Below are 15,256 nucleotides of genomic sequence, written 5' to 3'. Positions count from 1 at the left end.
TTTTAAAAAATAATTTGACTTCCACTTATTTGGGTGTTAAAAAATGTTAAGTATTATTGTCATTCTAGGACTAGAGTGTTCCATAAGACTATAATGTTATGTAACATTTAAAAAGATAATATCTTTAACTTTTAGAAATGTATAAAATCATTTATTTACCCATGAATAGAACCTAAAGTTTTGATTTCATCATTTAGCTTTAAACATTCGAAGAAAACTTTGAAAACTATGTTTTTTCCAGTATTCTTTGTAACTTGCAAATAATCTGAGTTGTACAGAAATGGTAATTTAGTCAGTAACGAAAATCTAGAACTTCTGAAGGCTGGTAGTAATTAATTTTATATATTCAGCAATCTCTTGAATCTTAGAAACATTGAGGTGTCACGCATAGACTTCCCTTCATATGGTACTTCAGTTTATCTACTATTAAACAGTTTGTTAAATCAACCAAATCCATGTAGGTCAGTCTTCCCGGAGTCAGAGTGATTTAGAGTTCACGCTCCCGTAGGACTACACATCAGAGTTGCATCTCCTGTCTTACCAGCTGAAAGAGTTCTTCTTGACACCATATAAAGGAAACATGATACATTCATACCTTCTTTTCAGCAAAGACATAGTCTCCGACCAGACCTTTTCTCCTAATTTCCCTAACAATGTATTTGTCTTCATATTTCAGCCTACTCTATAAACATTTGGTTAAAATGCCTTGCTGAATTTTACTCTGCCAGGAAAGGGTAAAATTAAATATGGCTAGGTACAACATAAATATAATTCACAAAACTCATTTTCTGTGACTTCAGAGGCCTCATACAATTAACATTTGTATCAAAATCCACTTTGTCTTTAATCCATATAGTCTGTAGAGCTGTCCTGTACCCCTGTGCCTGCTTTAATCTCCCTTTCAGTCTCTGAAGACCAGATATGTTCTTTTGACTTTTTTAGAATTCCTTTTTCTTTATAAAGCATAGGTGTTCCACAAGTTGTCTTAGCACTTCTCTTCCTACCATTTCTTACCGTGTTATTTGTTCCTCTGAAATGCATCTAGCTCTTTATTTGTACTTTCCTCATTTAGCCTTACTAATCAAGGCCTTTCCTCTCTTTCTCTAGTGTTAAACTGTTACCAATCAGGATCCTATTAGGAGATAGAAATTGCACCAGTTATTTTGTCAGAGAGAATTTAATACAAGTAGTTCACCAGATTTTAAAGAGTGAAAAATGCAAGAAAGGCAAGCAAAATATCAAGGAAGGTGGTAACTTCAGGAAGCATTTAGTTGTAGAGGAGCAAATGGGTGAGGTCAGACCCAACTTTTTAGAAGCTTGTAGAGGGCCTCCTTGGAGCTGGGTCTTAGACCTGTGATGAGGGTTCTGCTTTGCCTCTGAAATTCAGAGGAGGGACTGTGAAATGGGGGATTCAACTCTCTGAGGAGGGGGACTGCATGGCTGGTACTGGTGTTGGCAAAAGGACCCTGTGAAGCTGGGATTCAGCCTTTTGAAGAGGGAATTCTAGCTCGCTTGCTGGTCATGGTGTCTGAGGGATGTAGGTGGGGACACATGGAAGCTGGTTCTGGGAGTTTTGGGCAAACTGCTCACTGGTCCTAATTGCCGTTACTGTAGTGCACAATGTGGGTGAGGCAAAGGGGGCTGCACAAGAAGCAAAAAGGAAATGAGCACTTGTGTTCCTCCCCTGGCCTTCCAGTCTCCCTTTAGCATCTCCCCCATTGGCTGATCCCCAAAGGAACTGACTGTCAAAGAAATGAACTTCCTGGAGACTGCAACCCCAGTATCACAAAGCAGAATAAAGAAGGCTGGGTTTGAAGCTCAGATGGCTTCATCAGCATTCCTTTAGAGCTCCTTATGCAGGGCTTCAAGGCCACATTGCATAGGGATGACGAATAAAATAAAAGAAATAAAACAAAAAAAATGTTGTCCAAGGAACCTCTCAGACACCTGCCATTTGCAATGTTAAAGAAAACTTCATGGGTTAACCCTTGTGGGCTCCTGTAATAATACTGTCACAGTTGACTAGGTGATAAAGTGATAGCTGCTAGCATGAACTTCATCACTCATATTGTTAAGCACGGTAGAGAGCATGACATGCTCATGAAATGAGATGATGATGTGGGTGTGATAATTAGATTGGAGTTTTTAAAAAAATCCCTTCTACAAAGTAGAGACTGGATTGAAGGCGGTACATGAGTGGATATACATAGATTAGTTTGGAGGTTATTATACTAACTAAAGATGGATATGTTAGAAAACAGTGTTCTCAAAATGTCCATGTGCCATTAGCATCACTTGAGAATTTATTAGAAAAGTAATTCTTGGCCCTGTTCCAGTCAGAAACTCCGTGGAGCACAGCTACTGTTTTAACAAGCCCTCCATGATATGTTGATGCTTGCTTTGAGAATCATTTGTTTAGGACAAGGGTGGTAGCATTAGATTTGGAGAGAGATTCCAGAGATAATTAGAGGAGTTAAGGCCTACAGATTTAGAAGTTGCTTGAATCTGACTTGCACAAGGGTGGGAACCTTTACAGAGGGAGGAACTACTGAAAGAAATCTTAATCTTGCAGGTTAACACATTGATTTATCTAGTCTTATCTGAATAAATCATGCTTAATCTTGTGTTCGGAATTGATGATACATTCTGAGGTCACACATTCTGAGGGTGTTTTTCTGAGATTTACACTCATGGTCTAGCTTTCTTGAGGTCAGAGTTTATCCTTGTGTCTCTCATAGCTCTTCATGTGTGTCTTGTGTGTGGTTCATATTCAGGACAGTTTTATTATTTGAGTTACTTTGGTACACTCCAAGAAGTCAGTGATGTTATTGAAGTAGGAGATAGTTAAATGGTTTTGAGTTTTTTCTGTGACAAACTGTGTTTTTAACAAAAAACATCTGGTTTGGGATTTTTTAATTTTTTAAAACATAGTGATATTAGATCAGAAACTTTTCTTCTTTAGTGGTATATTTTCCAGGTGATTTTCAGTAAAAATAATGAAGAGTTTTAGAAGGATCCTCTCTGTTCTCAAACTGCCACTGTCATTGTAGAGATGATCATATTCATGGTCTTAATGAATTCTGATAATTGAGTGCTTTATCAATAGGAATTTTTCTAAAATTCATCAGCGCTTGTATTTTTTTGAACTCTACTAAGCACAGTTTTCATGATTTCTAAATGTTACAGCTTTTTTTCCTTTGGAAAGATTGACTTTGATACTGAATATTGAACATATTTCAAGGAATTGGGGATGGCAAAAGCAACATATATATAACTTTATTTGAACAGTTAAGGGTTTTGTTTTGCCTACTGAAATTAGAAGTGTTAAAAGATAAACCAAAGCATATTGAAATTTTTAAGAATTTATTTGAGCAAACATCAGTTTGAATCAGGTGGCTCCAAACTGGAGGTGGTTAGGCGTGCTCCACTGGAACGGAGCTAGGAGCAGGGGTTTTATAGAGAAGACAGGAAACAAAGCAAAGAAATTATTTGATTGGCTATAGCTTAAGGGTTGCATTATTTGGGGAAGCCTAGTTGGCTTTTGGTGATTGTTCCTGAGACATTCATAGTAATTGACTCTTGATTCGTTTTTCATGTTATCAAGGCATTGGAGCTACTGCAGTCAAAAGGTCTTCAATGATTACTTAAGCAGTAGTAATCTTTATTCAGTGCGTTCCAACTCAAAATCTTTATTGAGTATTAATGTGTATGAAAAACCCTATTTAATAAATTTATAAATTAGTTTAAGGTAGCATGTTAGAGGTCCTCTTCAGACATGCCATAGCAGTGTGGTGGGTGGAGCCATATTCCTACATGAAGGGGCCTGGGAAGGCTTCTGGAAAGAAGGGAGATTGGACTGGTCAATTTGGGAGGAAGAATGGCTTTGTTCCGAGGAAGAAAATAGTGCTTGAGCACTGGCCTCTGTGTGAGGCTTATTTGAGAACACATAATGGTTGCAGCAGGGAAGAGGACTAGGAAAGAAAGTAGGAGGCAAGCTGTGGAAGGCAATTTTTTTTTTTTTAAGATTTTATTTATTTATTTGGCAGACAGAGATCCCAAGTAGGCAGAGAGACAGGCAGAGAGAGAGGGGGAAGCAGGCTCCCCGCCGAGCAGAGAGCCCGATGCGATTCCTAGGACCCTGGGATCATGACCTGAGCTGAAGGCAGAGGCTTTAACCCACTGAGCCACCCAGGTGCCCCTGGAAAGCAATTTTTAATTGTAGGTGTGTCCTGTCAGCTTAGTGAAGGGTTTTGAGTGAGGGGGCTGTATTTTGGGAAGGGAATTAATTACTGTACAGAATGGACTATGGGGGGACTTGTAGGCCAGTATTTCCTAATCTTCCCCGATGATATTGGTTAGCTGGGGGACCAAATGCAGCTTTAAAAATACAGGTTTCCTGCTCCATTTCCAACCTCACTGAATCAGAACCTCTAGAGCAAGAAGCCCAGACAGCTGTGTCATTAATGAGTGCCTCTTAGATGGTTTTTATTTTAAGGTGTTAAGGAAACAATTTGGTTTTGAATTCTTAAAACTTTAATGTTTGTTAAACTGCCTTAAGTTTTAAAAGTCAACGTGGATGTCCCAATTTTTCAAAAAGCATTTCCATTAAAGTTTGTGATTTAAATTTAGAAACAAATAGCGTTTTGTATTTATCCTTTTTCTCTCTATTGCTTTTTTTCTTACTATTTTATTGTATTTGTTGCCTTTGGGGCTCTCATTTCAACTTCAAAGATTTGGACTATTTTTCCCCACTAGTAGTTATGTTCCCAGGGGAAATTTGTCTATCCTCCTTCCCTCCCCACTTGCCAGCAAATCTAGCCAACACTGCTTCCAAAACAGTGGCCATAGTATAGGTTTCTGAGTTGGGTTTGTGTGTTCATCTGGGGTAAGAAAACCCTCCCCCCGCCCCCGGAAAAAATAGCTCCTCTGACGTTGAGTTGCAGCCTGGATATTGACAACTTCCCTTTTCCTGTCAGTATTTCCTAAGTAAATATTGTTGGGGGAAATTATCTGATTTTTTTCCTCACTTAATTTTTAATTTTTCTTGAGGTTTTCCTTACAGATTAAAGCTATGAGAGGAAGTTGGGACAAGTATATTTGTTACTTTTAGGCTAAACTGAATAGTGTATTATAGCTAGGAAAATAATTTGTAAATCACCAGGCACAAAGTGGCCCAGTTTATGTTTTTTAGTACTATCACATTTTATTAATCTAAGATCCCACAGAATGTAAGGTATATTGTAATTTTATGTACCACCTAAAGTAAATCTCCTGTCAGTCTAAGTGTTGCATGATGTTGGATGCCATTTGATCGTAAGACACATCCTCGTTCTGAGATTTTAACATGAAATTAGTGGTCATCTTAGAGAGTCTGTAAATAGGATGACTCTTCTGTTTAGCCATGCTGACTTTTTAATAGTGTTCTATTCTTGTACTGAAGAGGGATAAATAGGGAGAAATATATAAAACATAATGTGTGTATTCTTGAAAAACCTATGGTCTTCAAAACTGTATACTGAAAATAACAGAACATCTGGGAAAAACTAGGATCATGACAGATCAGTCAACCTGTAAAGTACTATCAAAAACAGTAATCATCTTAATAAAAATGCTTGCACATTTGAAAAGATACCTTAACTTGCTAATGAAGAAATATTCCAGTAAATATAGGGGTTTACATTTTAAAAAAGGTAAAAATATGAATAGAAATGTGAGAAAAAGTTGAACTAATGAATAATGTTGCAAAGGCAAATGCTCACAGATGTTGGAGAGCCAAGCAGTAAGCATGCACAAAGCGACACATGTCCTCCAAACTGAGCCACGAGGAAGCCTGTGGGTCTCTCTGGCATTGCAGTACCATTGTAGGTACAGTGTCATATTTTGTGCTGGGTATTCCCTTGTCCCTGCTGCTTTTAGGTGATGCCAAACATTTAAGTGTTGAGGAGAAAAAAAATGTCGTAAATCAAAGCACTTGAATACTAAGTCCTCATCATTCTCCTCTTTACCATTTGTGTGACTAGGTCTTGTTGAGGTAACTTGCCTTATAGCAGAATAGATTGACTCTCTCAGCTGTCCTGTATCTCTCTTGTTTGTTCTTTTTGTCCAACATGTCTTCCACCTCTTCTTCAGCTTTTCTGACCCTCTTACCTCATTTTTTAGAACTGTGCTGATCTTCAGTGATCACTTAATCTTCTGTGCTTCTGTGGCGCTTGTTATCTATATTGCTCTTTTGGCTTTTAAAATACATCATTATATGTTTCTTCTTGGCCTTTCGTACTCTTCTGTAAGGCCATGGTTGATTTATTCTATGCATAGATAGCTGTTGTGCTACAGCCTTCTGCATATGGGAGTTACACATAAGCCATAGTATTATTATCTGGTGTCTGTATGTGCATTATTTATAGGCAGTAGTTGCAAACTTTGAATGGAGTTAGCTTCCCTTTCCTTTCATAGATGGTGCCTTCTTGAAAACATGAACAAAAGTTAAGTGTAGGAACACTAAGCAGTATAGACTTGAGTGTTATGTGCTCTTCCAGAAAACTAAATAATATAAAATCCCTAATAACACCTTGCCTGTAGAATCCTGTATTAAAATTTCCTTCTTATTCTTTAATTTTATTTCTTCACAATTGAGCACAGTCCTAGGAATTGAGTTCAATGGGAATCCAGCTGAGGTGGAAGAGTTAGCCCTTGGGGTGCGTGTGATGATTTTCTCCTTTGCTCACTTGTGTTTTATTTATGATGTTCAGGCATATATGGTCTTTCCTCCTTTTAATGAAATCTACAATACCAGCTGTATATTAAGTGATGACACTGCTGTAGAATGGCATAGACTAATCGCTGAAAGTCAGTGAGGTATGTGACACTACTATATAGCGTAGACAGTGTTTGACTGAGAGTAGGAGTTGTTCAAAAGTTAAGGCCTATGATTTTGGTCAGCTGTTGGGTTCAAGCAAATTAGCAATTCTCGGAAAGTGAAAATTAACTTGTTTTTAGTATTTTCTTAATTATGCAGATAAGCAAGTTTGGTATGTGGTCTGAAATATTTGTTCCAAAGATGAGAACATTTTGCATGGAAGATGGAGTAGTAGGCAGGGATGAGGTGTTAGGAAAGGTAGTGTTCGAAAACTATGGCAAAAGTCAGCTCGGTGGAGCTGTTAGAGATAGGAAGAAAGAAGGAGGATGGTTGTTAAAGCCAGTGAGTAGTTACTGAGGACATCTGACCAGGATTTAGGATATGGTATATTTTGTCTTTGTTTTTGATTCTATCCATTATTATAGAATGTGGGTAAATGGCCATAGGTGGTAGGTCAGAATCTTTAATTTCTATTTTAACTTTTGTGGGGGGAAAAAAAGACTTACTGGGAAATGGCTGTGCTACAGCATTTTTCCATCATTTTCTCTTCTAGCTGCTCAGTTTATTTACTCGCGGCGTGACAGACCTTCCCTTGGTGAGCCTGTAGAAGAATACGATTACGACGATCTGAAAGAGTCCTCCAATTCTCTCTTGAACCATCAGCTGAGTGGAATTGATCAAGGTATAGTAAAGAGTAGTTCATCTGTGCTTCCTGTGTGAACGTGATTGATGATCAATACACCAGAATTTCTTAGGTTTATTGCAGTTGTTCACAGTAGTGATTGTGGGTAAGAATGGTACAAATGTCTCTTGTATCTTCATGGGAAATTTACATTTTATTAAGTATATTTTTTGAGGAGTGTATGGTTAACTCCATGGTTGAAATATTGGTTGTGTGGTTGTTATTTAGTAACTGGAATATTTGACTGAGATCTTCATTTATTTAGGAGAGAAACTTAAGTGATTTTTTTTTTTAGCAATATTTATTGTTTCATAAGCTCTAATAGGGAAAGATAGGTATGTTGTGGATAAAAATATAATCATTATAAGTAATTTTTGCCAAGGAAAGAGGAAAGTTGGACATGCTAATAGAGTTTCAAATCCTTCTTTTGTTTTGTTCTGAAAACTGAGGGTTCTTTCATGACATCATTTATGTATGGCTTTACTTATTTTCTGTTCTAGCTCGTCTTTATTCATGCCTTGATCACATGAGAGAGGTGCTTGGAGACACTGTGCCAGATGACACTTTGATTGAAGCTGTTCTGAAGAACAAGTTTGATGTGCAGAAGGCTTTGGCAATGGTTCTGGAACAAGATAAAATGCAGAATTGGAAGGTCAAGAGTGAGGGAGCAATACCTACAGGGAAGATAGCAAAAGGTATGCTTTTACTTGTTTTCTTTTAGTTTTTTTACAGTTAATGCTTTAAAAGAGGCTTTGATTTGCTTTTGCTGTTTAGAAAAATGGGCAGAAAATTGTGCATGTTAACAGTAATCCTGATGATCATCAGTTCATTTCCCCATTTGTGAGTTTTTAAACTGAGTGCTGTGTTTTCTTTCCTTTGTTAAAGATTGTTTTTTTTTTTTAATTATTTCCCTGCTTTTTTAAAACTAGAAGAATATAGGGGGAATAAAATCAGATAAAAACAAGACAAGACACTTGTTGCTTCTTGTCAGTAGCTTAGAGAGTTTTTTAATTTTTTTTTTTTAACTCTGATGGCTCAGGAGATGGAAATTAATAGCCAGACAGTTAATTACAAAAATGCCCTTATGTTTATTGCGTTTGTAAATGTATTAGTTTTATTTAAATGTCATAAGTATCATAAATATACTGTTCTTGCATTTCAAAGCCTGATCTTTTATTTTAAATTTATAGAATTTGGGGTTAGTGTTTGAATTTAATTGGCATAAGAAGGGAACTGAGGTATCTTTATAATAATTGGTATGGTGTCTGTCAGTAGGAGCATGGTGATTTATTAACTGGCTTGATATATTTCCTATATCCCGAGGACTAGATTTCCACCATAACAAAGTTGTATGCAGTCTCTTAACATGAAATAAGGGTGTTTTTTTTATTTTTTGTTTAAATTTTAAAAGAATTTTGATGGGGAAGTACCTGTAACTGACCAAATGAAGATGAGTCTATAGTATTTTATCTTTATTAGTAGTTTATTCCAGAAATTACAGAATGTTATTTGTTTGCTTGTTTTTAATACATTAAGAATATAGGAGAAGATGAACTAAATAAGTTCTTTCATTGGTCTTTTAGATGTTTTGAATTTGACAGTTCTGATGATAATTTTAGTATGTTAAAACCTCACATTATAAAATTTGTGAAAATTAGACTATTGACTAACTTGGTACTTGTATTTGTATATATCAGTGAGCAAAGTGAGAAGGTCACTTTAAGATGGTTAAAGGAAGGTAAAATTCCTTTATTATTGTTTTTTAAGAGTGTTCACTTTTATTAAATAATGATCAAATGTTTGATCACTTTATTCATGTTATAATCAAAAGAAACATTTAGTAATTAAATGCCTCATTTCATGTTTCCTTTTGGTTGCTGTGACTGCCTTCTGCATATGTCAACCTATTCATCTGAAAATTAATGGCTTTTGTAAGGTAAGGAGTCTTATTATCTTCCTCTGAAGTTTCAGCTGATAATATTCAAAGCTCTTGTCCTCAATCTGCAAACCACTTGGATTATAGTAGCAAACCCTTTGATTTTTCTGGCCCAGTAGGAAAATCTGGATTATATCCTAATTCCTCAGTTATACCAAGTCACTATTTACTCCACAAAAAAAAGAAACTTGACAGACCTAAAAGTGAAAAGAAACTAGAATCATGTAAGTTAACAAAAGAGCTGTCACTAGCTGACCTAATTGATGATATGCCAAGAGATTCTTGTAAAAGTCAACCATCAGTCAGATTAGCAAACACAGGTAGTCTGGAAGGTCTGTTTTCAAAGAATCTAGGTGCTGATATGTTAAGACCTCATGAATCTGAATGTGTTTCCAAAGATGATTCTTCATTCAAAGAAATACCAGATTTAAAATCCTTAATGACAAAGGACATAACACCTAATAACTCTTTATGTACTCAGAACAGTTCACTACCTGATTTGCAGAGCATTCTAGTAAAAAACAGCATAGGAAGTTTAAGCAATCCTTCGCTCTTAACTAGCACATTGGAAGATACAGCTCATGATAATGTAAATGCTGCTGAAATGACTGAAGTTGGAAGTGTTTCTTCAGTTGAACAAACTACCATGAATAACATTTTAAAAAATGACAATTTGCAGTTTTCCCAGTGTGAAAGTTCATCCCTAGCTGAACTCTTTCAGGAACACAAAGAAAACAATCCAAGCCAGTGCTTTCCTTTATCTGATCTTTGTAACCAGTCATCTGCCAGTTTCACAGATCTAAGTTTGGGATCCTTTCCCCTGTCACAGCTAGCAAATCGGTCTCCATCTTCGACTGGAATATCAGAATTAACAGGATCCCTGTCATCTTTGGCATTTTGTAAAGCTTCTCCTACAAGAGATCTTGAGAATTTGTCACTTTCTGATTTGATTGCAGAAACAATTGATATAGACAACACTCAGATTAGGAAGGAGTATTCTAAGCTCAGTTTATCTGAAATGAGGTCACCTGGAATAGATTCAAATATTGATCTTAGTGTCCTTATAAAAACCCCTCATCTTGTTCCAAAACATGCAGTAGACCAATCAGTTGCTCCAACATCAGAAACAAAAGCTTTAAGTTCAAAGTTAGGGAAAAGTTTCAATTCTGCTAAGGCTAATAAGAAAACCAATAAAGGCTCTTTGACTAGGAAACCACCTTTTTCTCTCTCTTGGACCAAGGCCCTTGCTGCTAGACCTTCAGCTTTTGCTTCAACACTGTGTCTTCGTTACCCACTGAAAAGCTGCAAGCGACGCACTCTTGACCTATATAAGACTTTTCTTTATAGTAGACAAGTTCAAGACGTGAAGGACAAAGAAATAAGTCCTCTTATAGCAATAACACCATTTGACTTCAAATCCGCATCTCCTGATGACATTGTAAAAGCTAATCAAAAGAAAGCTTTCACTAGAGAATAGTAACAAAAGGAAAACTTGCTAACTATTGAAGAGCTTTTGTTTTAAAGTCTTTATAGAATTACTTGATATTATGGGATTCAAGTTGTGATTTTTTACATTAAAATCGTCTTAAGTCAGTTGATAGTTTTAGTTGATATGTGTTTTTGCACTGAAAATTTTTTTTTAAATTTTATCTTCTTTTAAGTGATAACTGGCTTTATTTAAGTTGATAGCCTAAAATGGGTGTATGTTTACAAAGCGCATATGGAAACTTGATATTGTGAAATCAAACCTCTCAGATATTTTTGTTTGAAGCGTTCAACTTTATAAGTTTTTACGACGAGACATTTTCTTTTATAAAGTATTTTTGTGCTTCGTTCTTAAACGAAAATGCCACTTGGGATTATTAGAGTTTAGTGATGAAGATTTTTCTTATGATACGTGGCAGAGCATAGGTGAGATGTAATTATATTTTAAAATATTAGTGATACCATTCCCATTCATTATTTTTCTGTAGGTAAATACTTAAAATTTTTCTATTAGAAAATTTTAAAATTCCTGACTCTTCAGAATACTGTAGAGGTTGTTGAAATACATTTTTGATGGTAATGAAATGAAAAACCTTTAAAGGACCATGTACGTACTGAAGTTGGATTAATACTAAATTATTTTTATACATTTTCAAAACCATTTGTCCTAAATGCACACTCTACAATAAGTATGTAGGAAGTGTTTTCAAGTATGGCTGCATGTTGTTTGAGTAGATAGTTTTATCAGATCTCTTACTTTTTTTTTTTACTGTGAGTAATGAAATGTGGAATTTTCCTTTTTGATACTGACAGCTGTGTGTACTGCAGTGACAAAGTTACAGCAATGGTAGACCAGTAAGAGTTCTTCTAGTTGCTAGAACAAATATGTAATTCATCCCTTAAAGCAGTGGTCCTTAGCGAACAATCAGAATCGCTGGGGGAATTTTTTCAAAACACAGATACTGTAGCTTCACTCTAGACATGGTGGTCAGTCTCTGAGGGTTGGCATTTGGGAATGTGTATTTTCAAAATAGTCCCTAGGTGATTTTGATAGGTTACTTTTACTTAAGAACCACTGCCTTAGGGGAAGAAATCAGTAGCATGAGAGGCATTACTAATGCTAAGACCAATGTGAATTTATACTTCGTAGTTTCTAGGAATCAGGAATACTAAGGAAAATTCGAATTAGGAATTACAGTCTTTTGCATAAGAGGATGCTGATACTGTATTATTAATATTTCTTGCAGGAACAAAATAGTATCTAGAATGTTATTTCTTAATGAAAATGAAATAGCTGGCCTTTTCCCAGTAAAGAAATATTTTTCTCTGGCAGCTACTTCACTATGCTTTTGATAATTTTTTTTTTTTGTATTTCTTGTTTCAGTTTATTTTTAGAATGACATTCCAATATTTTTAGCTGTGTATGATGTTTTTATATCCAGTGGTTTGGTGGGAAAACTTAAGCCAGAATTATGTCTTCATTGTTCTTGACCACTTTTTTTCATGATGTCTTCAATTTTGTTTTTAACTGTATATTTCAGTGCATATCATACTGATGCTTAGGAGATGATATAAATCACATTTTGTTTAGGGTTGATTTTAAAGTTTGAATTATCCCAACTGCTGATTTTGTTTTCCTAACCTTAAACCTTGATAAAACATTTTAGTAATTTTGCAAAATTAGCATATGACTCATCAACTAGATTTATGTATGGGCAGTCTCCCACTTAGAATTGAATTGTATTCTATGAGTCTGTTTGGAACTGACAATAATTCCAGATAGATTAAGTGTTATTCAAGTGGTCCACTTTGCACATGAACCCACAAATACTTACTTAACCCATAGTGAAATTGAATAGTGGTACTATTATTTTACCTTCTTTTATAACAGATTTTCAAGCTAAAATACAATACTTTTAAGCCATATAGTAGATCTTATAGAGTGAACTAGGTCTCCTTTTGTTGACTGATTAGGATTGTAACTACCACTTGTAAGATTATTTAGGGGGAAATACTTTGTTGCAGAACGATAGGTCTCCCTGTTGCCCTTGTCATGCCTACTGGTCCATTAGGCACATACATGATATGGCCTTATTGACTTTAAGGATGTGTCACAGTTTCTGAGATTCAGAGAGTGGAACCCAGAAGGTCCCTTGCCCCTTCTACCTTTGGCCTTTGGCCATTGATAAAGAGACCAGTGCCTCTTAATGGATACATTCCCAGTGATGATGATTGCTTGCACAAGTACATATTCTGCACCAACTGCTGGTTTTTGACTGACTGCTGTCTTGGTAGCTCAGGTATGCTGAGTTTTGGATTATTTTCTAATTCCAATATCAGTTTTGTGATGCAAAGCCATTTTCATTTGCATTATGATCAAGAGCATTTTTCTTTAGGAATGTAAATGATACTGTAATTATATTCTAAGTGACATAAAATACAAAAGATATTTAAAATTACTATTTTTGCTCACTTTTTTTTGTCTTTAAATGATCTAAATGATTTAAATGGTTCATGGATGTTTTGTCCTCTTGCATTCTAAAGTCTTCAGTTGGCTTTTTTGGTTATGGTTCTTCTTTTCCATTAATTGCCAAGAACTAGGGTTTCACTTGTGTACATGACATTTTGCTTAACTTTTCTTTCTTTTTTTGTTTTACTTTTTTCCTGCTTCTAGTTTAATAACTTGCATTCTGATCTCTTTTTGGCTTTGAATCCTCCTTTCTTGAACTTTTCTTTTACCCTTTCTTCTTCTCATATAAGTAGTAATAAATATTCCCAGCGTGTTATCAATGTTTAGTATTCAAGTGGCAGTTCATCCAACTGATTGTCACACTAGAGATTAAACTAGTACAGTGCTTTTCTTTGTATGTAAAAGGGAGCACTGTTAAGATAAACACAGTTAAGAGAAAAGTAATGAGTTCTTATGTGATTATTTACTTTTTAAATTGACCCTGAATTTATATGTGGACCATTACAAATTAACAAGTACACAGTTACACATTGAGGAAGAACTGTGTATCAACAGGTTTTTTGTTTTGTGTTCCTACAAGTATATGTTTGGTTATGGAGTCATTTTTGTAGTAGCCTAAAAATTGCTTTTTGTTACTTATATAAACAAAGAGAATGTTGACCAGACAGGGAAGTGTTGATAGTAATTTCTTTACTAGTTTTCTTCTAAAATTATATAAGACTCGAATGTATGCAGTTGTACATTATATTTTTAATTTTTAGGGTGTAAAAGACTTGTCATTTTGAGTGTATATATACATTTTTGTAAAAGCTACATTGAAATAAATTATAATTCTGGGATTCTCTTAAATAAGAAAACATAACAGTTTATCTGTAGGGATTTTTTTAGATAAACTTGATCCTTCAGAATGGGATTTTAATAATTTATGCTGAAGGTAACTGCTTTTATGTTCCTATAAACAAATTAAAAAAAAAAAAACCACAAAACTATCTGGTTGTAAACCATTTCTTCTAAGGTATTTGTCACTTAGAATTCTTGCTTTCCAAAAGGTAGAATTTTATAAATGTTTACCTTGAAGGACTTAACATACCATGCTAAAGGGGGGACCATTTTAAACAGCAAAATTACCAACTAAAATTGTAATGTGAAAAATGTAACACTAGATAGGTCATAAAAAGGGTATTTGTTTATGGTGTGAGAGCTGAAACAAGAAGGCAGAGTATCTATCACCTTTTGACCTCAGCTGGGACTGTGCATGTTGGGGGGGTTCAAATTTTTTGCCTCTCTGCACTTCTGTGGGCATGCTTGCAAAAATGCCTGCCGCACATAGTGATTTTTGGGGTTAATAATAGGTAAATTTGCAGATATGGAAACTGTGAGTAATAAGGATGAACTGTACATGTTTTGACCCGCTAGTCTCCATCCTTATTGCCACTTTACCTTTTAAAGGCCATTAGTTTGGGGCAGAATTACTGAAACATTTGTCTGGTTTCTTTACTTCTCGGTTTATTTCACCCAAAACACTTGACACATTACAGCCAGAGTAACTTTTCCAAATTTAGCTCTTTCTAACCTCTGTATAAGTTTTTAAAATTATTTTATAAGACCTTTTAGGAGCTGGGTTCTGCTCATGTGTGCCCCTCTCCCCAACCCACCCAAGAACAAACCACCTGAGTTTTTTCTGCTTCTTTATAGTGTTTTGCCCCTACTGTCGCCCCCATTATTCACCCTGGCCAACCATCCTTCAGGTTGTAGTCTATATATGACTTTACTCCCAATCTTGGTGTAGGGGAACCTTCATATGCATCCTAGTTCACTATATTCCTT

At 35.5% G+C, this 15,256-nt stretch overlaps 1 protein-coding gene across 4 annotated transcripts in view; it reads left to right on the top strand.

Annotated features, from left to right (window-relative positions):
* HBS1L (HBS1 like translational GTPase) overlaps positions 1 to 15,256 on the top strand; it is an 85,172-nt gene that overhangs the window by 4,189 nt on the left and 65,727 nt on the right. For 3 of the 4 annotated variants that reach the window (XR_004381163.1, XM_032844817.1, XM_032844819.1), the window contains exons 3-4: positions 7,410 to 7,538; positions 8,039 to 8,233. Coding sequence is in view for 3 of the 4 variants with exons in the window: in XM_032844817.1 (XP_032700708.1) it covers positions 7,410 to 7,538; positions 8,039 to 8,233 (324 nt within the window). In the remaining variant the exon portion in view is untranslated. Of the gene's footprint in view, positions 1 to 7,409; positions 7,539 to 8,038; positions 8,234 to 9,479; positions 10,995 to 15,256 lie in introns of those variants that run through there. The other variant, XM_032844818.1, reaches the window with a different exon arrangement.

The sequence above is a fragment of the Lontra canadensis genome, unplaced genomic scaffold, assembly GCF_010015895.1.
Source record: "Lontra canadensis isolate GAN:19392208 unplaced genomic scaffold, GSC_riverotter_1.0 scaffold156, whole genome shotgun sequence".
Lineage (NCBI taxonomy): Eukaryota > Metazoa > Chordata > Mammalia > Carnivora > Mustelidae > Lontra > Lontra canadensis.
This window is presented reverse-complemented; position numbering and strand designations above follow the sequence as displayed.